At 36.7% G+C, this 27,846-nt stretch overlaps 2 protein-coding genes across 4 annotated transcripts in view; one reads left to right on the top strand and one right to left on the bottom strand.

The window, feature by feature from the left end:
* The window catches only part of coro2ba (coronin, actin binding protein, 2Ba), a 65,529-nt gene extending 48,044 nt beyond the window's left edge, over window positions 1–17,485 (top strand). For 2 of the 3 annotated variants that reach the window (XM_067399453.1, XM_067399455.1), the window contains exons 3-12: window positions 6,068–6,184; window positions 7,544–7,693; window positions 7,893–8,057; window positions 8,666–8,785; window positions 9,283–9,387; window positions 9,858–9,954; window positions 12,410–12,522; window positions 14,132–14,222; window positions 14,313–14,452; window positions 14,564–17,485. In XM_067399453.1, coding sequence (XP_067255554.1) covers window positions 6,068–6,184; window positions 7,544–7,693; window positions 7,893–8,057; window positions 8,666–8,785; window positions 9,283–9,387; window positions 9,858–9,954; window positions 12,410–12,522; window positions 14,132–14,222; window positions 14,313–14,452; window positions 14,564–14,734 — 1,269 coding nt within the window. In that variant the 3' untranslated portion in view covers window positions 14,735–17,485. The remainder of the gene's footprint in view (window positions 1–6,067; window positions 6,185–7,543; window positions 7,694–7,892; window positions 8,058–8,665; window positions 8,786–9,282; window positions 9,388–9,857; window positions 9,955–12,409; window positions 12,523–14,131; window positions 14,223–14,312; window positions 14,453–14,563) is intronic. The other variant, XM_067399454.1, reaches the window with a different exon arrangement.
* A 227-nt stretch (window positions 17,486–17,712) lies between these two features.
* Window positions 17,713–22,476, bottom strand: anp32a (acidic (leucine-rich) nuclear phosphoprotein 32 family, member A). The gene is made up of 7 exons (XM_067399456.1): window positions 22,174–22,476; window positions 19,935–20,084; window positions 19,697–19,819; window positions 19,365–19,563; window positions 19,152–19,270; window positions 19,004–19,058; window positions 17,713–18,879 (listed from the first exon to the last, which is right to left on the bottom strand). The coding sequence occupies exons 1-7, from the start codon at window positions 22,225–22,227 to the stop codon at window positions 18,815–18,817; spliced, it is 765 nt and encodes a 254-aa protein (XP_067255557.1). The 5' UTR covers window positions 22,228–22,476; the 3' UTR covers window positions 17,713–18,814.
* Between the last annotated feature and the right edge of the window lie 5,370 nt (window positions 22,477–27,846).

The raw sequence follows: 27,846 nt of genomic DNA, 5'->3' as shown, positions 1-27,846 counted from the left end.
AATTATAAAGAACATTAGCCCTTTAGAATAAGGTCTCATTAGTTAATTTTACGTAATGCATTAACTAACATTTACAATGAGCAAGAGCTACATTTGTTACAGAAGTTATTATTCTTTGTTAAAGTTATTCGAAAAATAGTTCATGTTAGCCCAGGTCCATTAAATAATACAGTTACAACTTTTGATTTTAATAAAGTGTTATTAAATTAAATTAACATTAACTAAGATAAATGCTTTAAAAGTATTTTTCATTGTCAGCTGTGATGAACACCACTGCGAATACTAAAATCTGAATGGCTGTTTGAAACATTTAAATGCTTTAGTAGCGCAGCTAATGGATGCGTTGCATAGATTCACATTTACATTAATTGGTGCATGACCATGAGCAGTGGTTACTGAACAGTGGAAAAACAGTTCATCTAGTCATCCCTCGCCCTGTTCTTACCACTCTAAAAAATGCTGGGTTAAAAACAACCCAAGTTGGGTTAAAAATGGACAAACCCAGCTATTGGGTTGTTTTGACCCAGCTGTTGGGTTGAATCTTAAACCCAACCTGCTGGGTAGATTTATTTAACTCAACTAATGTTTAAAAATTACTTTATTGATCACTTAAAATGAACCCAAAATAGGTTCGAAATTAACATTTATTAATATGTTTAATTAATAACAATTAAATAATAAACTTATTAAATTGCTTTTTAATGAATGTTCACCTTTTGATATTATTGTTGCCTCTAATAATTATGTGTATGATTTTTAATTTCCAACATATTTTGGGCTCATTTTAAGCCAGCCATATAGTCATTTTTAAACAATAGTTGAGTTAAATAAAACTACCCAGCAGGTTGGGTCAAACATTTAACCCAACCAATGGGTTAAAACAACCCAATCACTGGGTTTGTCCATATTTAACCCAACTTGGGTTGTTTTTAACCCAGCATTTTTTTAGAGTGTATGAATGCACTTGTGGTGTATTCTGTTGAACATTTTAGTTGACTGTTGTAGTGAAGTATACCTTTTTGTAGCATGGTTTAGCTTCCCTTTTCACCAATACATACAAATGCATTCCAGGCGATCACCTACATGCTGTTCTGAACAAAATGATCTCTTTAAACAGGGTTATATTCCTTCCAGAGAGCATATTAATGTCAAATTAATGAGCAAAATTTTTTGTTATTGTCATTGTATGTTTAATCATTTGGAAGACCAAAAATGTTTGTTTTTGCATCTTTTAAGAGCAAGTTGCTATCTCCATCACCCTATGAATTTGAACCACACTATGAAGTCCCTCACCCGGTGGTTTGACATGCTCTAAATTAAATCTTTCTGTTACCCTGTTTATAGGCCAACCAAAAGCCTGACTAGTAAGCAGAAAGCAGATGCTTTTCCTTTGATCTCAGGCTTTAATGCTGTAAAATGGACAAGCACTGGAAGCTGCTGATCACTGATGTTAATATAACAGTAGGGTGGACTAATCAATGTGTACACATTAGTGTGCTCTGCCTGGAACAGAACAGCTTTATATATGTCTGTTTCATAAGAAAAGACATTGGTTCTGAAGATTAAAGAGATAGTTTGCCCAAAAATGTTCTGTCATCATTTACTCACCCTCATGTCATTCCGAACCTGACTAGTTTCTACTGCAAAATGAGATTTTGAACAGTTTTGTTCATCATTGACTTCCAATATGTGGGCAAATTATGCTCCACAGAAGAAAGTCATACAGGTTTGGAGCTACATGAATGATGACAGAATTGTTAGCTGAATTATCTCTTTAAGTTATTTTCTTTTTGTTTTGAAACCAAGTTACTGAATCCTAAAGAGACAAAATGCAAAGTTAGTGAATTTAATCGTGCCTCCAAATTCCACCTCCACAGCAAGTGGCCAAACTGCAAGAATAGCAGAGACAGAAAAAATGACACACACACTATTTATCATTGACACGACAATGAGAACTTTGGCACAGAGCCTCTGATATCCCATTCTTCTCTCTAGTCATCTCCTCTCTTTATTCTGTCTGTTCTTCTGTTCCTCCTCTTGAGCGCATCCGGTCATGCTACACTGCTCAGTGGGCCTGCAGACCCTCGGTCATGGTCTCAGCCAACTTGGATAAACTATCAATAGCACTTTTGTAATGAACATTCAGAGTCACCCAGTTAAAGTGTGATGTAGAAGGCCAGCTTTGTACTCTTAATGGGCTCATTCCACAGTGTTTGTGACTCCAACTGGGCTCCCATGCAGGCCTTGAAAAAGAGTCCTGACTTCCGCATGTGTGTTTCTCTGGACACCACTTGGGGCTCTGTTTTTTCCCAGCTTCTTCATCCTCTATCTCCCTTGTGTCTCTTTCTCTCTCTGCCTAGCATTGACAGCTCCCTGCAAAGTTTGCATACTTACTGTAACACTGAGAACAGTTCTCTGTCACTGTCACTGAAATCTGGCATAGAGATCATAGAAATCACTGTGAAGCTAATAAGTGATAATAAGGTCTAGGCAATACATAAAGTTTAAGATTTTTGCATTTTAGCTGACTTTTATTCTGAAAGTAACAACTTGAAGCGTGAAGTTTGGCACTTAAATGCAATTTTTGATTTGTTGTATTTAGTGTACGTAGCTCATTAAATCTTTCTAATGCTTTTATTCAAACCAAGGCGTTAGTCTGAATTAGTCTATTTTACACTGACAACTGTCTGATTAAGGATCAACGTTTCTCATAATACATCTGAGATCCAGACACATGGGAACAATATAATGGCAGAACATTGGCTTTTCAAATGGAATTCCTCATTTGACAAAGAAGCTTCAGTTGTGGAATGGAAACTGCATTCAGAAACCATGATGAGATGGCCCAGGGAAAGAGAAAAAAAGAGCATGAATAGAAGACTGTGGTATTCGCGATGATGTCATCATTAACTGTTTAACCATTTGGAAATGAAACCGTTCCTTTCCTTGACCTGCTAAGCTGCTGTTGACAGAAACTTCTCTGAACGATAATGTGTGAGGTGGTGCTGTAATGGTTTGGGATGATATCAGAATTCTTAAAATAATGCAGAACTCTCATCTAAAAGGCGCAAGCAGTCAGGCACACAGTCACACACACACACACACGCACACACACAAGAGGGAGTTGGGCCGTCTGGCAACACTGATAGGAAACTGCCAACCAGTTCAGACTACCTTAACATGCCCAAAAGGCTTTTTACTAGACCCACACCCATTTTTATAAGGCCTCAGTTAGCATACAGTAAGCTCAGAAAACTGAAATGCCCTTTGTTTAGAATAATTTTGTTCAGGAACCATGGAAAATGTTGGGCTTGGAAGAAGCTAAATAATTTTGAACAGCCTAGACTTTAGCACTGGCCAGTCACATCAATTTTCTGAGGATGTGGTAATGTAAATCTACTGTAAAACTCCATACACCCCTTTCTCTCTCTGAATATCTACAACAGAATATTAATTATGTATTAGACTGACAATCATCAGTTTGCATCAAATAATTCATTAATTATAAAAAAAAATATCCTAAGATTATGCATATACAGTATGTGCAGGCGAGCTATCTTACATCTATGTTTGTTAAAAATGCTAATATTGTAAGTATTTTTGTTTGTACAGATATAAACTTTCATTTAGAAAAATGTTTTCTGCTTATATTTTAGCAAAGCCAGACTAGTCAGATAGTAAGTCATTACTCATGCGCTATTGTATTTAGCATAGTTATTTAGAAAGTAAAACGACAAGCCCTGAAATGTGCATTCAGAAAGGTGTTTAATGTGGGATCAGGGATTTTTTACAATAATAAAAATCTAACAATAGCATCATAATTGAGCCTGAACTTATATACAGCTGTATACTGTAAACACTGATAGAGAAGTAATGATTTTACAGCATACTCTATGGGCTATCACATAATAATGTTATATTGACTCCATATTTAGATGTAGATACTAATATGACACTAATGGATGTTTGGCTCAGCAAAGCCTTTAACTTCTCTGCTAAGGATGTTAAAGGGGTCATGAACTGCATTTTTTTATTATTATTCATTTATAATGTTTCCTGAGGAACACTTATCATGTTAGTATGATTTATATACATCAAACACTGTCATAGTTTAGAAATAAAAGGCCATTTGCTACCCTGATTTTAGCCCTCTGATTCACTGCTGTGATTGGCTAACATCTTTGCATATGAAATAAGTAAAGTTGTAAATAAGTTTGTTGGGTTTTTTCTTTTTTTTTTGGCGCACAAAAAATATTCTCGTCGCTTTATAATATTAAGATAGAACCACTGAATAAACAATTTTGAGACCGAACGTCTGACATGAATCATTACATATCAGAAATCACTGAGCACAGATTAGGCATTTGAATTACCATTGTTGTTGTGGCATTACTTTCAAGTCCATATCTTACAGTAAATGTCTATTTGCAAAGCCTGCTCCAAAATTTGATGTTTTTATAGTATAGTGACCTCTTACATGTCAAAAGATCAAGGAAAATTTGATTTCTCATGTCATGACCCCTTTAAATTTGTGCCCTAAGAAACACCATTTTGACTGTAGATTGTGCTGTTAGAGTTAGAGCTGGCAGTCTAGACTGTAGGCACATCCACTGACATCCTAATTAGTATAATCACATGGCTGTTCCTCACGCATCATTGTGATGCTCACAATAGAGGGTGTGGCTAAATGTATTATCTCCTTTTGTCTCTGACTGTAAGATTTCAGACAGCGACTATCCTGATCTGCAGCCAACACAGCTGTCTCAACAATTGTTCTCTGCCAACCCACTCCTACAGACAAATCCATAACTGTTTTGCACAAAGGATAACAATAAACAGGAAGGGGAAAATATAATGAATAATTATAGAGAGGAAACTGAGAAGCAGAGAAAAATAGACATAAAATGCAAACGCATCTCTTTCAAAACTCATGTTTGTATGTAATGATGTTTGAATGCAATGAATGCAGTTGAATTAAATGATCATTATGCATGCATCAAAGATCTTTAAAGATGTCATATTGTACATTCATTCATTCATTACACTGATATTGTTATTAGTTTTAGTTAAGTCATACTTTAGTCCATTTTTGGGCTGCTGTGCTGGTAAAGCCCCGTTTAGTCATTTTGCATCTTAGTTTGCCACTTAAATTCATGCTTTTGGAATATATGGATGAAATGTTGAGTTACAATATGATTTACAGTACATCTTTTATCACAAAAGATCAAGAAAAAATGTATTTCATTTCTTACATCGTTGCCATGATAGAGGGGCAATGATGAGCTGTTTGAAAAAGCACAAGGTCAGCCTGAGAGCTATATATAGTCTTGGAAAACACCTTGACAAATCAGAAATCCTCACATGCAGGCAAAGTTTTGAACAACAAACTATAACTGAGTGCCACAGTAGTTAAAGGCTTTGGCATTTTATTATCGGTCATATTTCAGTGTTCTTTTCAGTTTTTTGATCTCCTGTGGGAAATCAAGACATATTCTATTTAAAAAACACCCCTCAAGCAATTGCTGTGCTAATTTAATGCATTAATCTAACGCAGATTTCTATCATGCTAATCAAGTAGAATAGCACAGAGAGCACAGACATGGAGAGCAGAATGTGTGACAGCCAGTCTGCCTTGAGTTCATTGCTTTAACATATGCAACCAAGAAGCCACATGTTGTTCTGTTCTTGATCAAGAATTCACATTCAAGCATCCAAAATTTCATCAACAATGAAATGACTTCTCTGATATAACAGTACTGTATCACTGCATTGCACTGAAGCCTGATCTATAGATGAAGACTCTTTCATAAGCACCCCACTCAGAGTGCAATCATGCATGACCTGAACTACAAATCCCAAAGGACCTCAGAAAGAGGTCAATGGACTAAAGTGGCATCAAACATTCATGACTTCATGACTACCATTCTGTCTACTGCTGACTGTAGTTATGTAGCTCCACACAGTGGACGTTTGTGTGTATTACAATGGAGCTGTTTGAATGCTATTTGTGTCCATACATTCTTTTATTTGTGTTCTTAGATCAGTAACCTCTCCTTTCCTCCTGCAGTTTGGCCGTATCGACCCTCACTATCCAAAGGTCTGTGGTCACCAAGGCAATGTGCTGGACATCAAATGGAATCCTTTCCATGACAACATAATCGCTTCTTGTTCAGAGGACTCTTCTGTGAGTAAACTTAAACTACAAAATCATCACAATGATCAAATTAGTCAGCATCGTTTAAAGAAAGAATCGTGGAAAACTTTTTTCTACGCAATGAAAACTTGTTTCAGTTTTTTGTTTATATATTTTTGTTTTAATTAATGAAAAACCAGCATTTACATTTCGTGCTATGGATGGTGAAAGAGTTTTACCACATTAACCTGAAATATTACTCTGACCAGATATATCACTTTAAAAGAAGCTTTATTTATTGAACCTTAACTGGTCACATCAAGTATAGGGATATATTAGGAAAGGGGTAAATATTTAAATGTCATTTCAATGTATGTACATTTGTTTTACATAAATCATTTTAAAGGTGCTAAAGAGGATGTTTTGTTTTATAAATTTTTTGCAATATTACTTGAAACTGTCTTTACTAACTGATAAAAGACTATTTATTAGGTGCACTGAAAGGAATAATATTAATATACATCATCTTTGCACGAGGTAGGGCCTTAAAAACATCAGCCAATTGTTTACGTGATCATCGCGTAAACGATTGGCTGATGTTTTTAAGGCCCTCTGGCTTGTCAATCACTGTCATGACGTTCCTTGTGAGAGACGAGCGCGGCTGCGCGCTCCAGTAACTTTCCACACTCCACAGGCACCGCATGCAATGTTTTTGTCAGGAGACAGGAGTAACAACTGCAGATTATGAGTTACCTGCAGTGAGCCCGACATAATGAATCCAAAAAACACGACACAGCGAATGGCGGTGGTAAACACTCGTGTTCCAGTACTCGCGAGTTTTAGGAGGCGTTCCCTTGAAATGAGCTGTGAAGGAGGGGGGTTGTTCTTACGCATGCGCTCATTTAAAAAACTCACTAACAGTCTTTGGATTCTCAGTCGACGAAAAAATCCTCTCTATCACCTTTAAGGGACCCTGCAAAAAAAGTTAATTAATAAATAAAAAGAGAAATAATAGAGATAAAAAAAGGTTTGACATTCATTTTAAAAACACACACACACACACACACAACAATGCCAAAAATCACAACAGTGAAAGAGCAAGTAAAGACATTATTATTATTATTATTATTATTATTATTATTATTATTATTATTATTATTATTAAATAGCTCTCTAGAAGAATTCTTGATTCAGTCCAGTCACTTTAATGCTTCAGTGTTTTGTATTTATTTGCCATATTAGACTGATTTAGCCATTTATAAAGTTATATAATTATAACTAACCTGACATTAGAGTCTTAAATCGTCTTCATATAATGATACTATTGCTTTAATGTGATATCTGTTTATGTGTGATCTGAAAAGTTATATTTGTTTATGTTCTGCATCTTTGTGTCTGTGAATGTGTCAGGTACGAATATGGGAGATTCCTGATGAAGGACTGAGAAGGAATTTGACAGAGTCTGTATTAGAACTGTATGGTCACAGCAGACGTGTGGGCCTCATAGAGTGGCACCCAACCACTAGTGGGATTCTCTTCAGTGCTGGCTATGACTACAAAGTAATAAAATATTTTGCAACAGCCTCAAATTCAATAAATTGAACTACAAAGTTAAAACATGGACAGTGTGGACAGTTTGATTGCATGTGAAAATGTATTTTGATTATCAGTAGTTGGCTACTATGAACATGAGAGTGCCACACTGCCACAAAGACTGTATCTGAGGTATGACTAATGTGTTTTTTGTCTCTTTCTGTAGATCCTGATTTGGAATCTGGAGATTGGGGAGCCGGTGAAAATGATTGACTGCCACACAGACGTGATCCTCTGTATGTCATTTAACACAGAGGGGAGCCTGCTGGCCACCAGCTGCAAGGACAAGAAGCTCCGCGTCATTGAGCCTCGCTCTGGCAAAGTGCTGCAGGTGTGGATTGAGTGCATTTAGTCTTACAGTATATGCACTCAGACACTCATAGTCATGAGTAAATAGACAGACTTCAATCACATTCCTTATATTGTCTTAAACTGACTTCATTCTGCAATCTTCATAAAGTATGCATTAAATTGATTAAAAAGTATAGTAAAGACGTTTATAATGTTACAAAAAAAATCTATTTAAAATAAATGCTGTTTCAAATCAGCCTATTTAGAAAGGTTTCTGAACGATCATGTGACACTAAAGACTGGAGTAATGGCTACTGAAAATTCAGCTTTACCAATGCAGCAAAAAATAACATTTTAAAATATATTAAAATAGAAAACAGTTATTTTAAATTGTAATATTATTTCACAGTTCTACTGTTTTTACTGCATGTAAAACATCTACCAACCCCAAAATATTTTAACCAAAATATTATTTTTATTTAACCATACACATGGAATGAAACATATTTTATTAATCATTGACATCCAGAGAGAAAATATCCACCATCACCGTGAATTTTTGGAATAACCATGTTTTTGTACATGTACTATTGTGAAAATTGTTTGCATAACTGAAGTTTTCGCTTGTTTTTGTTTTATATTGTCAAGCAGGAGGCAAACTTTAAAAACCACAAAGTGAACCGTGTTGTGTTCCTAGGCAACATGAAACGACTCCTAACGACAGGTGTGTCTCGCTGGAACACACGCCAGATTGCTCTCTGGGACCAGGTGAGGACAACCTATTTGTGTGGGTCAGGTTTTGACCTGAACAAATGTCCTACATTGTGGGACCAGCCAAAGGTTCCTAAGAGAAATACAAATTAATAAACAGAAAATATTGTCTCAATTAAAATGTAAATGTAAAATATAAATTGTAAATGTAAAATGTGTGTGTGTGTGTGTGATTAATTCCCAAAACTCATCCAGAAATACACATTGTCCCTGATGTCTGCATTACCCTAAAGATTAACCGCTGAAAGTCATTATGTTTTCTTCTCAGCATATTCCCTGTAATTATTGTGTGATAATCACATTCATTGTTCTGTGTAAGTGTAGCTAAACAGCTACATTCAGCTGAAGTGGAGAGAGAATTTGGGTAAAGAAGCTGGTTGCTTTGCTCTTCGTACATTGTTAGGGTTCTGAGAAAGTCCTCTATCTCAAAATAATTTGTTAAAAGAAAAAAAATCTTCAGATCTGGGTTCTAAGATATTTGTCTCTCATGACAGGAGGATCTGTCCATGCCAATCATTGAAGAGGAGATTGACGGCCTGTCAGGACTGCTTTTCCCTTTTTATGATGCAGACACACATATGCTCTACTTAGCAGGCAAGGTACACATTACTCCATACTGATAAGGATTCTTACATGCTTGTAAATATGCACTTTCTTCAAAATTTTGGCATCAGTAAGCTAGCATCAGCACAACCAGATAAGAAAGATAAGAAAATTTCTTGAGCACCAAATCACCAAATCAGATCATGTGACACTGAAGACTGGAGTAAAGATGCTGAAAATTCAGCTTTGCATCACAGGAATAAATTACCTTTTAAAATGTTACTGTTTTTACTGTAATTCTGATAATTCTTTAGCTTTGAACTGTTGAACATGTATATTAGAAATATATTGTATCAGATGTATAAATATATTGTGTTTCAGTTAAATACTGAAAAGCCACATTAATGATCAGTAGGGTATCCATTATGTTGATATTGCAATTACTTGAATGGACTGCCATCACAAATGATCACCTTAGAAAAAAGTAGTAATTGTCTTTGCACTGAATAAGATGGTGTAATTGTAGGGTGATGGGAACATCCGGTACTATGAGATCAGCCCGGAGAAACCCTACATGCAGTATCTCATGGAGTTCCGGTCCCCTGCTCCACAGAAAGGCCTCGGTAAAACTCAAATTCTCACCATTCAGTGATCACGCTATACCAGTAACCTCTGTAAAATGAAGTAAAAAAAACTTTGCAAATTAACCCTAGAATGCAATAAATAAATAAACAAACAAACAATAATAAAACCCCAAAACACCTACGTCAAATGACTCGTATTGGACTCGTATATCCTGTTTTATTTTAATTTGTGTAATCATTTAAGATTTTGTTTATAAATATATTTTTAAATATTTTAAATATGTTTACAATATTTGTTCACTTTGAAAACGTTCAAAATGTTATTTGTGTACTTCTGAACTTAAAGGGTTAGTTCACCCAAAAATGAAAATTCTGTCATTTATTACTCATTTATTACTTATTACATGCCGTTCCACACCCGTAAGACCTTCATTACTCTTCAGAACACAAATTAAGATATTTTAGTTGAAATCCGATGGCTCCGTGAGGCCTCCATAGGGAGTAATGTCACTTCCTCTCTCAAGATCCATAAAGGTACTAAAAACACATCTAAATCAGTTCATGTGAGTACAGTGGCTCAATATTAATATTATAAAGCGACAAGAATATTTTTGGAGCGCCAAAAATCTTCATAAAGATTTATTTAGTGATGGCCGATTTCAAAACACTGCTTCATGAAGCATCGGAGCACAAATTAATCAGTGTGTCGAATCATGATTCAGATCGTGTGTCAAACTGCCAACGGCTGAAATCACGTGACTTTGGTGCTCGAACTGCAGATTCGACAGACTGATTCATTTGTGCTCCGATGCTTCCTGAAGCAGTGTTTTTAAATCGGCCATCACTAAAGTCGTTATTTAGTTGTTTTTTTTTGGCGCACCAAAAATATTCTCGTCGCTTTATAATATTAATATTAAACCACTGTGCTCACATGAACTGATTTAGATGTGTTTTTAGTACCTTTATGGATCTTGAGAGAGGAAGTGTCATTACTCCCTATGCAGGCCTCACGGAGCCATCGGATTTCAACTAAAATATCTTAATTTGTGTTCTGAAGATTAATGAAGGTCTTACGGGTGTGGAACGGCATGAGGGTGAGTAATAAATGACAGAATTTTTGGGTGAACTAACCCTTTAAAATAAGTAGGCCTATAAGGAATACAGTATTAAGAAATGAAATTATTTGTATTGACAAAAATGGTAACACTTTACAATAAGGTTCCATTAGTTAACATTTTTTACAGTATCTGTGTTAATGTTAGTTAATAAAAATACAACTGTTCATTGTTAGTTCATGTCAGCTCAGGTCCATTAACTAATTTTAACAGACACATCTTTTGATTTTAATAATATATTAGTTAGTAAATGTTGAAATTAACATAAAATATGGATTAATAAATGTTTTAGAAGTCATTTTCACTATCAGTTCATGTAAACTAATGTAGTTAAAGAGTTAGTTCACCCCAAAATGAAAATTCTGTCATTAATTACTCACCCTCATGTCATTCCACACCCATAAGACTTTCGTTCATATTCAGAACACAAATTAAGATATTTTTGATAACAGATATCTGTCAGATTTCCTTCCATTGACTGCCTTTGCAACTACCACTTTGACGCTTCAAAAATATCATAAAGAGATTGTGAAACTAATCTATATGAAATCTAGCGGTTTAGTCCAAATTTTCTGAAGAGAATCCATCGCTTGTTATGATGAACAGATTTAATTTAGCCTTTTACTGGCATGTAAACACTGATCAGTGAACATAAGCAGAAGCTTAACTGAACCTGAATAACGCACAAAAACAAACCTCTTCTGGAGGCTCAAACGTGCTGTGTAACCAATGAGGTTCATTCTCGTGTGTTACGCAGCAGTTTGAGCTTCCGGAAGAGGCTTGTTCTTCTCATGCATCGTTCAAGTTCAGTTGAGCTTCTGTTTATGTTCGCTGATCAAGGTTTATATTCAAGTAAAAGCCTAAATTAAATCTGTTCATTATAAAAAATGATCGAGTCTGTTCAGAAATGTTTAACTAAACCACTTGACTTTTTGAAGCATCAAAGTGGTAGTTGCAAAGGCAGTCTATGGAAGGAAATCTGACAGCGTTCTGTCATCAAAAATATCTTCATTTTGCTTCTGAATATGAATGAAAGTCTTACGGGTTTGGAACGACATGAGGGTGAGTAATTAATGACAGAATTTTCATTTTGGGGTGAACTAACCCTTTAACTAATGTTAAAAAAATGAAAACATATTGTAAAGTGTTATCATGACAATTTTCAGAATCACACCCTATCCTTATGCAGTCTAGGGTTAAAATTGGAACTTTAAATGTATAACTTTTTATGGATAGCACTTTTATTTTCTCAGTAGTTTCTCCTTTAATAACCCAGATATATATATTGTGCTATGATCTCTTCCATATCAAGACAAAACCAGCAATAAGCATGTCAATGAGTGTCTAATGTTCAACTTCTCATATGTGTGTTCTGATAGGAGTAATGCCGAAGCATGGACTAGATGTAGGAGCGTGTGAAGTCTTCAGGTTTTATAAGTTGGTGACTCTAAAGGGCCTGATTGAGCCAATCTCTATGATCGTGCCTAGAAGGGTGAGCATAAGCACCATGAAGATATTAGTTCACAGTCCACGGTTCCCAGTTAAATGAATCATTTAGAGTTCCACTGAAGGATGAGAGAAATGTGTGCTAGACAGTAGACACATCCTTTGTATGAGGTCTCAGGTTATAGTTGTGTATCCTGTCAAAAAAATTTAAGCAAGCCATCTGACAGGATGAAGGAATCCATCACCTCTCTGTTGCTGGTGTAACTGCCGCCTCAGTGAGATGAGAGTAGTGAGCCGTGTAATAACCTCCAAGTGAGACACAGCCTGTGTGTTTTGTGCTCTGTACAGAATGGGCAGTGGCAGGTTGGCCCATTATTATTAAGGCTTCGAAAACAGTGGGAAGGACAGCGTCCTTTCAACCCTACAATTTTAAAACACACAAACACAAAAATCCAGTGCGTATTCTATCCTTCATGATATTGGAGAAATAGGTTGTTGCCCAGCCAGCAATTTAATCCAGGGGACGACAAGAAGGGGCTTGAGTGTTCTGGGCGGGGTGGGGAGGGGAGGGGAAAAATTTATACAATGCATTCAACAGTGTATGCAAATATATATATATATATATATATATATATATATATATATATATATATATATATATATATATATATAATATACTGTATGTGTGTGTGACACATACAGTCAAACCAACAATTATTCAGATATTTTTGATATATTTTACTAGTGTGCAGGACACTATAGTTCATTTATATAAGTGAGGATAGCAAAATAAAGTAAACTGTAACATATTATACCCAAAAATTCTTCATACAGTGGACTACCAGTAAATAAAAATAAAATAAAAATTTGGAACCAAAAATTATTCAGACACTTTGACCTGACCATGTTTTGCTTAAGTGTCATCTGACATAATTAAGATAAATTTTTTCTGACAGTTTAACTCTGAGATCTTGTCATATTTTATTACCATTTTTTTTAACTATAGTGAATAAACTCTGTATTAATGAATGAAATGTTCAAGGTGTCTAAATACATTTTGGTTTGACTGTATATACATCTGTATGCTGCAAGGAATGATACATATATATATATATAAAATCATTCCTTGCAGCATACATACAGATGTTCAAGAATAGTTATGTATTATATACTTTCTATAATGGAATTATATTTTAAAAAGCTGCTTTGAAAAATGTATAATTAATATTAATTTAATACTGTAATTTAATTTCGGAAACAACATGTTTACTAATTTATCGCACAACATATATTCTTTATTAGGGGCTCATCATATTTCGGAGTCCCAGGTATTCAAAGTTTTGAAAAGCCCCTGGTTTTACTCATACCCAAAGCACTTACTAATTATGTTTTATCTGTAGCAGAAACCTTTAAAAAATAGCAAACCCACATAAACCTGTAAAAATAAGGTCATGAATGCCTGGGATTATTCTCACTCAGTTACCTTTTCATCCAAAGGTTTCATCTAATGAACACAGTGATAATGGTGTGCTTTCTGTGACCCTCTGGAGTCCATGTAGTTACTTAGACTGAAAATTGACCTGTCCAGATCCTTGTTACGATCACCTGATGCTAAAAGTGTAAAAACAGTAAATAAAAACCCTCTTTCTTTTCAGTCTGAAACATATCAGGAGGACATATATCCTATGACTCCCGGGACAGAACCTGCTCTGTCTGCTGATGAGTGGCTCAGTGGAATCAACCGAGGTAAAGACCTGCACTTATTTTCAGAATAAAACTATTTAAAAAGACAAAGGCTGAAATTAAACTAATCCATGTATGTATGTACACGTCTAGGTCCAGTGCTCATGTCCTTAAAAGAGGGCTACAACAGACCCAACAAGCTGGTGTTCAAGGCCCCCGTAAAGGAGAAGAAGGGTGGAGTGGTCAATGGGATTGACCTGCTAGAAAACGTGCCTCCCCGTACAGAGAACGAGGTGTTACCATGATTCTGTTATTTATTATGGTTGTTGAAAGGACAGTTTATCAGATACAGTGTGTGTCTGAGAAGTGTTTATATATGTAACCCATTGCACTGTGCTCTGCAGCTCTTGCGGATGTTCTTCAGGCAGCAGGAAGAGTTGCGGCGACTGAAGGACGAACTTGCACAGAAGGACATTAAGATTCGACAGCTTGAGCTGGAGCTCAATAACTTAAGGAACAGCCCAAACATCAACAACAATAACAACAGTAGCAGCAGCAATGGTAGCAGCATTTGACATGGGATCTATGCTGTTTCTGTTGATCTCCTAAAGTGACACACTATAAGCCCCCAGCGCTGCTAAAAACACATGGGCTTCCTAACACTCAAATATCCTTCAAGACCACAGGAGAACAAGCGCTTGACTTCATGAAGCAGTGTTTCACTCTGACCCTCGGTGTTGACCCCACAGCTGCCGTGTACTAAGTCAACTTTATTGGACTGATGATTCACTAACCTTGTGAAAACTCTTCCATCTTCAGTCACACTGCCGGTCTGCCTGCAGTTAATTGATTCTCCCTATATAGATTGATTTTTGGTACAAGCTATTCATTGCATTATCATCTCATAATTGTAGACTTTAAATATTACAATTATTTATTTAATTTCTTCTTCTTTTTCCCCCTTTGTGCTATTAGCCCTTGTTCTAAACCGCTTAATAAACTCCAAATAGAGATAAACATAAATAAGGTCAAACAGACATGCTTCACGCATCAAGCTGTTATCTTGTGTAAACACTACTTCTATTGCATCATTAGGATATGACCCACAGTGCTGTTTTAATGTAGAAAGTCAAGCACCACAGTCTGGTAATCTTACACGACTGATGGCTTTTACCCAATCGGCATGCTCCTAAATCTGAAGTATCGAGTTTGTATCTATATAAATTGGGAACTCTGCTTCTTCACATAATTTAGATCCTCTTCACATTGTGTAATGTGAAATATGTGCAAGTCGGTCTATATAAGCAATATAGTTTATATAATTCAAATGGGTTTTCATTTAAATAAACTTAGTGAGAGGATTCTACAATATTTGGATGAATTAATGTCAGAATACATTTTTAAAAATTACGCATTGCAGCTGAAAAAAAAATCCACTAATTGCAAAATCCAGTCATGAAATGAATTAGTAATAAATTTAGTATTAGAGACCTACACTGTAGTTTCATAGGAAAGATCGAGGAAAGAATTTTTTTTATTCTGTAAGATAAATTAATGGTAATTCTTTGTTTTAAAGACCGACTGTGATTTATACAGCATAATGGAGCATTGTTATTTTTATTAACATTTCAGTCAAACCTATATTTATTGATTTCCATTTTCAGTTCTTACTTTTAAATGAAGTTTTCAGGTCTGTAGCTTGTTACCATGAATTTATCCTTGCCGTCCTGATGTAATATTCAAATTATTGACCTCTTATAGCCTACAAATTGCTTTTTAGATGGGATGTAAATTCTTGTAAAATGCATTGTATTCCGCTTTGAACTTTCAGGGTAAGCCATTTCAAATGTGTTGTTGTAAAGTGTACAAAATCCTTGTGGGCAAATATATTATGCGCGCCACAAAACACTGCAGATGCAGTCACGCTCTTCAGTGCGCACTGCGCTGTAAAGGTTAACCTATTAATTGTACTGAACAAGATTTTGCCAAGAACAAACTGACAAGAGTTCATTTTTTAAACCTATGATCTGATGTGTTCAATTGTTATCCTTTGTCAAACTGACTGAGTGCTTGATTCCTGAATTAAATACTATAGTAATTTATAGTAAATACTATATGTTTACTATGTGTTTTTGAACCATACTTTAGTAAATTGTACTGTATATAGCCTATTATTTAAAACACTTTGTTAATGAATGCTACAGCATACTGTAGTATTAACTATAGTGAACTGATAAACTGTAATAAATACTGTAGTATACTTTAGTTTTTACTACAGTAAAGTGTTGTGTATTGGAGTATAATATACCCTATCGTTGTACAAAACTTAGTACAGTATTGGGTAAAGTAATTTGTTTATATTACCATAGTTGTTATAATACCACAGCAACCATAGAATTACCACAACAAATGAATTCAAGTACTTTACCGTAGTATATATACTATAGCTTATATACTATATGGTTCAAAAACATTATAGTATTTACTATAAATTACTATAGTATTTTTTCATGTTGACAGTCATTATAAATAAAATCTCAAACCAATACAATCAGTCAAGTGTTTGGCATCGCTGTCACTATTTAATTAAAACTCTATGAACATCAAGCTTTGCATATATGTTGCCTCATAAAACAATAACACAAACTCCAGCAGCCCCAGCTTCATTATTGCATAGTAATAGCGCGTTTTGAGTGTACTTCAAGAATTCTACCATTAGGGGGCAGTAAAGCCACAGTCTTGCGCATGTCTATGGCCAGCACTTACTGTAGGCCTAGACTTGCCATGGAGCAAACAACACAGCATCCTCCTAACGCGTTAAAGAGCAGTTCAGACACGGCAGTAGTCCTTAGGTAATATCCTAGCCTATGTGGGGTAGGGTGTTTATGTGGCCTGTGCGTTTCAATTCTCATGCCTTAATTCACTGTGTATCCTTTTGGTTGTTGATGTGAAGTGGGAATTAATTTAGATGTTCGCTGTGTGAGGTGGCAGAATATTTTTGCTGTACTTAATTTGGTGTCAGACAAGAGGCTCACTGCCTTACACGAGCACAATTAATGCTGAAATATTTCATGCTGACAGTGCCTGAAGAATTATGAGACAAGACACTAGGCTAACCTGTCTTTGATTAAAATTAAGAACATTAATAGATAATCACTACTCTGTATTTCACCATTCATTATGATTAGCTGACTTAACTAGCATGTTGCACTAAAGGTAATTGCATGCAAAGTAACCCTTTTCTGGGGAAGAACACTAATGTGCTGAGCTGAATGTACCCAAATGTTACATAAAATCCAACAGTCTCTAGACTATAGCATAATGTAGCCATCAATCTTGAGCAAAAATATGAAAATCTGTCCCCAGACTGACACCTCAGTTACACTGTATGCAATGCTTTCATGTTCACGTTAACAAAGCACATGCTTATACAGTACATATTCATTTGAACAAAAATGCTGACTTTTATTCATGTAAAATCGGAAGTCTTCTTTTTAATAAAAATTCAATCAGTATGATCTGACAACTGGATACAGCTCAGTTAAAATTGCGTATGCTTTCTATTTAAATAATTGGCATGATGCTTCTGAATATTTACACAATATCCAGTTACGTATCATCAAAAAATATACAAGCTATTTTCCCTGAGCTTCACAATGCAATTTCACTTCATATATTCAATTGAGCCGAAATATCAGTGGCCAGATGAGACACACTAGCCATTTCTGCACAAGACTCAAAAACAATCTATTGATCAAGTATGTAATCACAACTAATTACAATATGTCGATTTTCTGTGGCTGTCAGAACAGATATTTCAAATTACCATAGAGCCGCTTGCATTTTCATTCATTTTATTACAGTTAATGGTTACAACTGAGATTATTTGTGAAAATGTCTGCCATTATCAAAGGGAATCAGAAAAAAATATATTTGGTCATTATTTACAAAGAACACGAAACCTCTGAACTATCCACACAAAAGGGAGAAGGGGTTTAGGACTCATTTGACAAGGGCAGACATTCGGCTCTGAACATTAAAAACAAAAAACAAAATAAAAATCACATTGAGAGGTTGAACTGTGCATGTCCAAGCAGACATCATGATGTATTCTTCATGCCTAAACAGCACGTCACATGGTGATGGTGGTGGTGATGATGAAAACACCAAAAAAACAAAATACACAAATAAAAGATGCAATAAAAAAGTGGGTTAGAAAATGTTCTTCCTTGAAATCCAGTAGTTAACTTTAAAATAGAGTCAGCCATGCACTTCTAAAAGGTTTTTGGTTGTTTTTTTTTCTTTTTTAATACATAAGTCATCACCAGCATTTAGGCATCAACAGTAAAGACAGGGAAAAATTACAAGAGCATACTGGTCTGTTTTCCAACAATAATAAATTTCCACACTGTGTTGTCAGCCATTTGAAGAGCTTTTGGAGAAAATGAAGGGAATCAAACTGAAAGTACAAACCAAACCAAAAGAAAACAACAACAACAACAACAAAAAAGCTAAAATCAAATATTTAAACTGTGTCCTCGTTTATACTAACCCCACCCCCTACCATTTCAATACCTCCCCAACCCATCGAAGAGTGACAATAGGACAGATATACAGGGGTTAAACGGTCAGATCACAATGGGGGGAGTGCATGTTCAGTCATCATCTTCCTCCCCTTCCTCATCCAGGTCTCTTTTCCTCTTCTGCCCCCGCTCCTCCTCTGTAAACACAACACAGGAGGACCAAAAGTTTTGTTTACCCTCACCCTGCTTATCAGCATTCAATTCACAGGTGCTAACACTTACTGTATTATCTGTAATCTTAAAATCAATCTATTCACTTACCAAAGTCTTCCTCGTCATCTACCTCACCATCATTTAACTCCTCTTCCTCCTCTTCCTAATAGTGAGAAAAAAAAAACACAAATTTATACCAAGTTTGTATATTTCTACATATAAAAAAAAGAAATCAACATTATTTTCTAGCATTAACCTCTCCGCTGATGTCCTCTTCTTCCTCCTCTTCTCCCTCTTCCTCATCATCCTCCTCCCCCTCTTCTTCATCTTCATCTCCTGGAGCGGCATCTTCATCATACTCCTCCTCTTCTCCCTCTGCGGACAAATTTAGGTCAATGACAAATTAATTTTAAAAAACTAAATTTTAAAAATTATGCATCTTGAAGCACAGCCTCTGTCAGAAACATACCATCTTCATCATCCTCGTCATCATCTAGGCCTTCGACGTAAGCTTCAGCATCAGAGTCTGGCGCTTCTTTATCTTCTTTGTCATAGCCGTCGAGATATGTCAGCTGAGGGAGCAGCTTGAAAACATTTTCTCTGTAGTCATTCAGGTTTGTCACCTCACAGTTGAACAAGTCTAAACTTTTGAGGCTTTCCAATTTTTTCTGTTGGGAAAAGGACAGGAGGGAGGTCAAAATAATTGTTATTATTTTTGTCATTTCAAGGCAGCCATCTAAAATCCAAGTCAAAACATTTTTGTGCAAAGCATATAACTCCAACAAGAAGAATATAGGTTACCAGGGGTTCGATGGTGCTGAGGTCTTTAATTTTGTTGCCACTGAGGTTGAGATGGGTGAGGTTGGGACATTTCTCTGCCAGTACCTCCAGACCCCCTGAGATTCTGTTATCGCTAAGCTCGAGCTGTGGAGAATGTAATTCAGTGCCATATTAATATGACTGGGGAAAATTTTAAAAATATATATATATTTTGGACACTTCAAAAAAAAAAAAAAAAAGACAAGAAACCACCCATTACCTTTTTGAGTTTGTTAAGCTTCGGCAAATTGGCGACTGATGTTAAGCCTACGTTGATTGTGCTTAAAAATTCCAGTTCCTCAAACTCATCAGTGAGGCCCTCAATTTTGCCCTCATTTGACCGACAGTTGTCAAGCACAAGCTCTTTCACCTGTTTAAGGGCACATGTGATGAACAAGAGATTAAATGTTATGATTAATGAATTAAGCATTTGTTACAGTCTCTACCTGAGCAACTTCAAACCAATGAGGAGGTGGACAAGATGGTTAAAGCCACTTAAATACAGTCACACAAGAGCGGTTTATAACTTTCACATCATGCCAAGAGCACTGCATTCATTTACTTTTATTATACTGACTGACCCACCAAAACAAAAATAAAATGTAAAAATATGATTATAATTGGAAATAAAATTCCTTGTTTATATAGTTTACATCGTTATCAGCAATTTACTCAGAAAAAAAAACAATGTTTTCAGACGACGAATGCGTTAATCAAATTAGAAAGAGGAAAATAAAGAGCGCAAGTAAACACGATGCCAATAGGGCGCCATTCAGTTGTAAAGTTTACTTCAGCATGCGGTCTACGGTTACAGATAGGGGGGCATGTTTCGGTGCTTTGACAAAATCTCACATTTGACTCCCTATCCAACAAAATGGCTGACTCCGCAACAAGCGGCGTACATTGTTTTCCTGTGGGTAGAGCATTTTTACTATAGTGCGTGCGCGTGTGCTCGAACAGCAAAGTAAAGACGCGTAAACGATAGCCTGGGTGTTACACAAATGCATTGCATTGTCTTGGAAGAGCAAAGACACGAGGACGGACCCAAGAATTCACGAGTAGGAGGGGCAGAGAGGCGCATGAAAATGCAACGGAGTCGCTCTTTAAGCGAAAGGTATTGACTTTCACGGAATAAAGATGAAATTTCCGGCTTCACAGACGCTGGACTCTATATTCAACGGTTCTGGACGGTTCAAAGCATACAGACGGCGGCAACTATTCTCTCTGTTCGATTAAATATCGTGCGTCTTTGTTGCTGGTTAAAATGGCGGCTTGTCCTAGATCTTGCAACTAGAGCAGCGCAGCTTCAAGTTGCGTAGCGCTCACATAAGCGCCCAGTCTATGTCAATAACAAGCAGAGCCACACGGCTGGAAATCTCTTTATCCCGCCAGTTGAGACGCACAGAGGTGCTCGGAATACAGTTATGACATTTTAATTACGAGTTCTATTACAGCGTGTTTGGGTATGCGTAAAGGGGTAACAACAGGGACCTTGATAACGTTGCACTAAATTCATCAGAGCATAGTTACACTTGTGAGAGAACTGATATAGTGAGAAAAACACGGAGGATATTTAAGTAGTAGAGAATGCCGATTTGGTCTTTCCATTCTGGCAATGTCATCGACATGTAATGCAGTTTTACATAGGTTTGGGCACCTTTACGCCACTAGATATGCTGTGACACGATTCCTCTCTATACTGCGATTAAACAACAACAACTGCGCTCGTTTTCCACATCTAAATCAAATAGGCGACTATTACCAACGTGCCAAAAGCCCACGAAAAGACCATGCCTAAGTATTCGCACAACTTTCTTTGATTGAGAAATGTAAATGCTGTCGATTTAGACTAAAATTCGTCAATAAAAGCTTTTTGCTGGAGAGACGCCACGAAATTTAGTTGACCGATCGGGTTTATCGCAAGCTATCTGTCAAACCGTCTGCACAGCTATTCACAAAATGCGTCCCACAACAAGTTACCGAACTGGTCAACGACCACTGTGACGGGCAAGTATGAATGTTGAATTGAAAATGGATGTGCCAAAGTGTGAGAGAGGCATGGACTGACGGCAGGCGACTTTTGCAGCACTGAGGATGCAAAGGAAAAGGGCGCGTTCAGGGGCTACAAAGTTACAAATATGGCTTCTCACGCCGCTTCCCTTGTTTATACACTGAATGCATGGAGCTCTTGCAGTTTCCGACCACAGCATCATCAAAAGACACAGCGAAAGTTGGGGAGGGAGGGATAAACAGTAAAACTGTTAAACTTATGGGCCGTGTATAGGTATACTGAGATAGCAATATCCAAGGCACTAGGCTTGTAACAAAGTCGCCGCAAACTTTTCATTCAAGACATCAACTTGACGCGTGCACATCTAGCGTTGTCCATCCACGCAGAACTACTCTCACCAACAGTTTTAATAAAATCATATCACTCAGCAATTAATAAAGATGCTTACGTCTGACGGCGTCCGGTTCCGCAACTCCAGGTGAATTCTCTTTTTCATATCCATTTTATTGAATTCTAAATGAGTGATTTAAACCAAAGAGCGCAGTTAGACTTGGAGTCTTTGCTGCACATTCAGCTATAGCCTCTTAACAAACTAGCTATTGCGAGTCTCACAAACATGATGCCCCAGTGGGTGGGAGTTGGGTGTGGGATTGTCGTCACCGGAGACCAATTAGAAACGCGGAATGAAATGTGAAAACACTCACAACTGCACTGGCGACCAATCAGCGCTCGATCACAAACTGGGTGGGGTTACAGGAACTGTTAGGTTGATCCACCGAATCTGTTTTAGGGTGACATCTATGCGATAAAATCAACCGAACTGTCGAAGGCACCAGAGACTATAAGCAGGGTTATGGTAGTTACTTTACTTTTGAGAGGGTTTATCTACACTTTGACGAGAATATATGAGTTTTAGGAATACAGGGACGTTTTAAAATAAACAAACGTGTTGGTTCAAATAAAACGCTACGGCCGTGTAAATGAATGCTGTACACGTATTTAATATTTTGTCAAACTGCTGCTTCTGTCTTGAAGCAGTTTCTTGGCAGGTAAGTACAGTCACTTTGGACTGATGGATGGTAGACCGTCAGGAAAACACGACCCCTCCCCCTTTTGGAGGGAATGTACGGTGGCGACCACCGAGACTATCTGCGCTAAAATCTTTATTACTTTTCGTCTAGTTTAGGCACTGAGAATATCGCTACAATAAAGTGGACTTCATGCAGTGAAAAGTTCTACACTATTTGGTCCTGTTGATATATATAAATAGAAGGCTATAATGGTTTAAGCAGATGAAGCATAATATTTAAACACGAACGAAGGGACGGTTGCATAACAAAATGGACAAGACAAAACCTCCAAGACATGTAATAGCGGGATATCTATAAAGCGAATGGCGGTGATATGACATAAATCGATGTAATTCTTTTTCATTTATTACAACTGAGCCCCGCTTACAGCAGAGCCCATAAGTTACCAGTAGCCACTGGTCTTATTAAAAACAAGTTTGTCACATGCACTTGACTGCCACATCGCACACTCCAACCACGGGCCCACGCTTTTTCCTACAGTTCAAACAAGCCAATCGTATTGCAGGGGGAGCATTCACTTCCGCTTCTCGCTTTGACTATTGTTGGTATTGAGGGGAAAAAAACAAGGTCACCTGACTGTGCTCGGCGCCATCTTGACTCGCAAAATACAACACATTCAAATAATTATAATACCATTTATTGACTCTTAAAACGAACAAAAAGCAATAGACTTTACCTATATTTGATGTCATGTCTGTGTGTCGCTCCGCTACCCCTTAGAAAAAACTGTAGAGCAACTGCTTGGCGCATGATTGTTTTCACAAGTGCACCGGCTGGGTTGTTTGTTGAGAGAGCGCATTTCACTGGCGACTCTGTCGTTTTACAACGTTATTTCGAAATCACTTCATACCAGGACATTTTGCCCTTGAAGAAAACAGAAAAAAAATCTTCTTCTCTCGATCTGGCCACTGACTCCAACCCGCGCAAGCGGACTATTCTCAAGCCCTTTTGATTGTACTTGCGCATTAGTTGAGACCATTTTTCCTCTGGGTGTGTCTCACTCGTTGTCTGAACGTACTTGCTAGCAGTACTGCATCAACTGTGTGTGTGTGTGTGGATTGCATTGCAGAGTGCGTGCACGATGTGCGCAGAGCCAAATCGTATTCGCACGCTTTGTGGCACACACACGTACACAGTCTCTCCTTTTCACACCACCGACGGCTAACTTTTGTGCGTGAATGACGAGGAACGTCATCAGGACAAAACGTAGAGAACAAGCGATCGAGGACGAACATGTGTGCTCACGCGAGTAAGAAATCACATTAAGGAAACAATTTTTTTCTGAGCGGAAGACTATTGTTTTTGAGAATGGCAATGGACAACGCGTGTATCATGTGACACTCGACATAATAAAACGGTATATGGTAAAACGGCAGGCTGTTTTAATAGGACAGATGGATTGGGGACCATTTGCACAATCTGATATAAATGCTAAAATTGTAATGCAAAGCTCGTGACGTGTTCTATCAACAACCTTGACAATTAGTCAGTGTCACCTCAATGCATCTCTTTTGAACGCAGTCTTCATTACCAACATCACTCATTTTGTGAGGCATTCACTGTGTTTTCAGAAAACTGGAGTGGCCTGTGTTCAGTTGTGTTTGTCACAACAGCACTGTACATTCAAAAACTGAAATTACACACAATTTCAAAGAATGCATACAACATCTATAGGGCAGAGTCCCTGTTTTCTAACCATAATGTCACACTTACACCATCAGTAGGCCTAATGCATATTTTGTGTCACAAAAAGTCGTATTTCCGTTGATTTACTCCTTGTCTAGTCATAGCTAGACTTCTCTAACTGTATGCCACACACAACACCCCATCTCTTTGCACAAAAGAATTGCCAAACCACAACATTTGAAGTGGATCTGACTGTTTCAGGGTGTTTCTGACATGGGACTGTAATAAAGAAACTTTCTGTTAAGATTTGACAAGTTCAGTTTTCTAAATGACATCCTGAAAATGTTTCTGTAATAAGACCTCTGATCTATTATTTTGACAGTGTTGGGATTGCATTCACAATTTGTGAATGACTTAAATCATTTTATTACTGATCTCATGAACTCTTGAGATCTTAGCTACCTGCTAAATCCTGCTCATGCTGAAGGCTATGTGCATTTTTGATGTTTTGCACTCTGTTAAGAAAGCATCGGATAAAAACATAAATGTAAATGGAGAGATTTGGGGAGTATTCAGTAGAGACTAGTACAACTTTATCACACCAGCGGGTGTTTGAAGTCACCATGAAATCAGAACTGACAATTCTTACTTTTTATAGAATATTGCAGTATTTATTATAAATGATTTATTTGTGCACATCATCTAATATTCATGTACTTTCATAATCATTAATCAACATAACTTCCCTTCCATTTTGCTGTGACATCTCTTCTCAGATGAGGTGTTTACTGGCATGAGATCACAGAAATAGCAAACCACAACAATCCAATCAATTCCTGATGGACAAAAAATATATTTTTTTTTTTCTTGGCCGAGAAGCCGTTTTATCGAATATACGTCACAGCAGGGAAGAAAAGACTATTGCAACTTATGTTTCATGCTAACTTTAAGCAGATGTAAGAGAAGCTGCTTTTTGTACCGACTGGAGTTGATCTGTGATCTGAAGCATCTTTCAGAAGGGAGATTTCCTGGGTGCAGGGTTTTGGCAGTAATCTTGTCTTAATACTTCATCCGTTTTGTGCCATGCAGGGCATTGATAGAGCCAGCTGACAGCCAGTGCTGTGAGAATGCATGCCAAATTGGAGTAGGACTGTTGTGAAATATTTGCATGGGGAAGATCCCTTTTTTACACTCTTGAAGGTGGTATACTGGCCTTTAAAAACTTTTGTCTCAACAGTATTTCTCTATATCAATAACAAGTTAATGGAATATGATGATTGATATATATATATATATATATATATATATATATATATATATATATATATATATATATATATATATATATATATATATAAATCCAACAAAGCTGTTCTTTGGATACAGATGATACAGCACAAGGCCACTGATCTGACCGCTTAGTAGATTTTTGAAGTATGCTGTTGAGGGCTCTGTTTATTTAATGTGTCCACAGTTAGGCCTATTAAGAAGAATATGGGTGAAAGACAGTGACCTAAATGCTGACCCATGATTTAGGTTGTGTAACTATCTTTGTCAACATGACTAAACGGTGCATTCTGCTGAAACACCACTAGATGACAGTCTTTCATAGGCTGAAAACTCGAGCTCTGCGGACCCAATGTGGCTGCTAGAGTATTTTACAAACTCCATTACTTTGAGAGTGTATCAGTCGCTTGACCACTGTCAATAGAGATACAATATAAAAATGTTTATAATAACATTCAATTCGTGTTTCTATTATGAGGATTCATCTTTAAAAACAAACATGTAGCCTATTTGGGGCTGAGCAAATCCTTTCAGTGACCACTAAATTGATTATACCTTTCACGATCAATAAACTTAAAGGTTGACATTTTTCATAAAATTAAAACTCTTCTGTCGTCTGTTTTTCAACAAGCACATGACAGACCAATGGCATATTGCTGCCATCTACTGGTTAGTTAGTTATACATAACAGAAATAATTAGCCATACCTGTACCATCTTTTTTGCCACCTGCCGCTGACTGTTCGAGTTCATGAAACCTAAATATCCACAAAAGAATACCTTTCTTGTGTAGAGTAATGTATATAGCTTTTCCCCCTTTTATAATTAAGGACCTTTGGCATTGTTCATGTCTAACCCTTTTACACAAACAAGTACACTCATTGACATAATTACAAATTTGCTGTTAAATCATATAGAAAATAATAATAGAAAATAATAATAATAAAAACAGCAGAGTACGACCTTCAACCTTATAAATATCCTTTTTTATATATAGGCTATGTGTATTTTCCTGGGTCATCATTGCAGTAAAATATATTGACCACAAGAGGGCAATCTGAGAAAACAAGTGAACACACTCTAGGAAGACTATATGAATATTGCTGGCGAGGCCTGTTGTCAAGGGTCGTATCTTCAGAGATTCTTCTGCTCGCAGCTGTCATTGTTTGGAAGGTGTGTCTCAATAAATAGTCCCAGAGGAAACTACTGATTGAAAATGAGAATCATTACAAACACTTTATCCATTAGGGTATGAAACACATGAACAAGTTTTTTATTTCTTATTTACTTAAAGGGTTAGTTCACCCAAAAATGAAAATAATGTCATTTATTACTTACCCTCATGCCATTCCACACCCGTAAGACCTTCGTTAATCTTCGGAACACAAATTAAGATATTTTTGTTGAAATCCGATGGCTCCGTGAGGCCTGCATAGCCAGCAATGACATTTCCTCTCTCAAGATCCATTAATGTACTAAAAACATATTTAAATAAGTTCATGTGAGTACAGTGGTTCAATATTAATATTATAAAGAGACGAAAATATTTTTGGTGCGGCAAAAAAACAAAATAACGACTTATATAGTGATGGCCGACTTCAAAACACTGATTCAGGAAGCTTTAGGGCATAATGAATCAGCGTGTCGAATCATGATTCAGATCATGAAATCACGTGACTTTGGCGCTCCGAACCACTGATTCGACACTATGATTCATTATGCTCTGAAGCTTCCTGAAGCAGTGTTTTGAAATCGGCCATCACTATATAAGTTTTTTTGGCACACCAAAAATATTCTCATCGCTTTATAATATTAATATTGAACCACTATTCTCACATGAACTGATTTAAATATGTTTTTATTACCTTTATGGATCTTGAGAGAAGAAATGTCATTGCTGGCTATGCAGGCCTCACAGAACCATCGGATTTCAACAAAAATATCTTAATTTGCATTCTGAAGATTAATGAAGGTCTTACGGGTGTGGAAGGACATGAAGGTGAGTAATGACAGAATTTTCATTTTTGGGTGAACTAACCCTTTAAATCAGAGGCCAACTGTATTTTTCCTTTGAAAAATAAATATTTCCACTGGTGGTCTCAAATTTTTTGGATGAAC

The sequence above is a fragment of the Chanodichthys erythropterus genome, chromosome 11 (genome assembly GCF_024489055.1).
Source record: "Chanodichthys erythropterus isolate Z2021 chromosome 11, ASM2448905v1, whole genome shotgun sequence".
Classification (NCBI taxonomy): domain Eukaryota; kingdom Metazoa; phylum Chordata; class Actinopteri; order Cypriniformes; family Xenocyprididae; genus Chanodichthys; species Chanodichthys erythropterus.
Note: the sequence above shows the minus strand (reverse complement) of the source record. Positions and strands in the feature narration are given on the sequence as shown.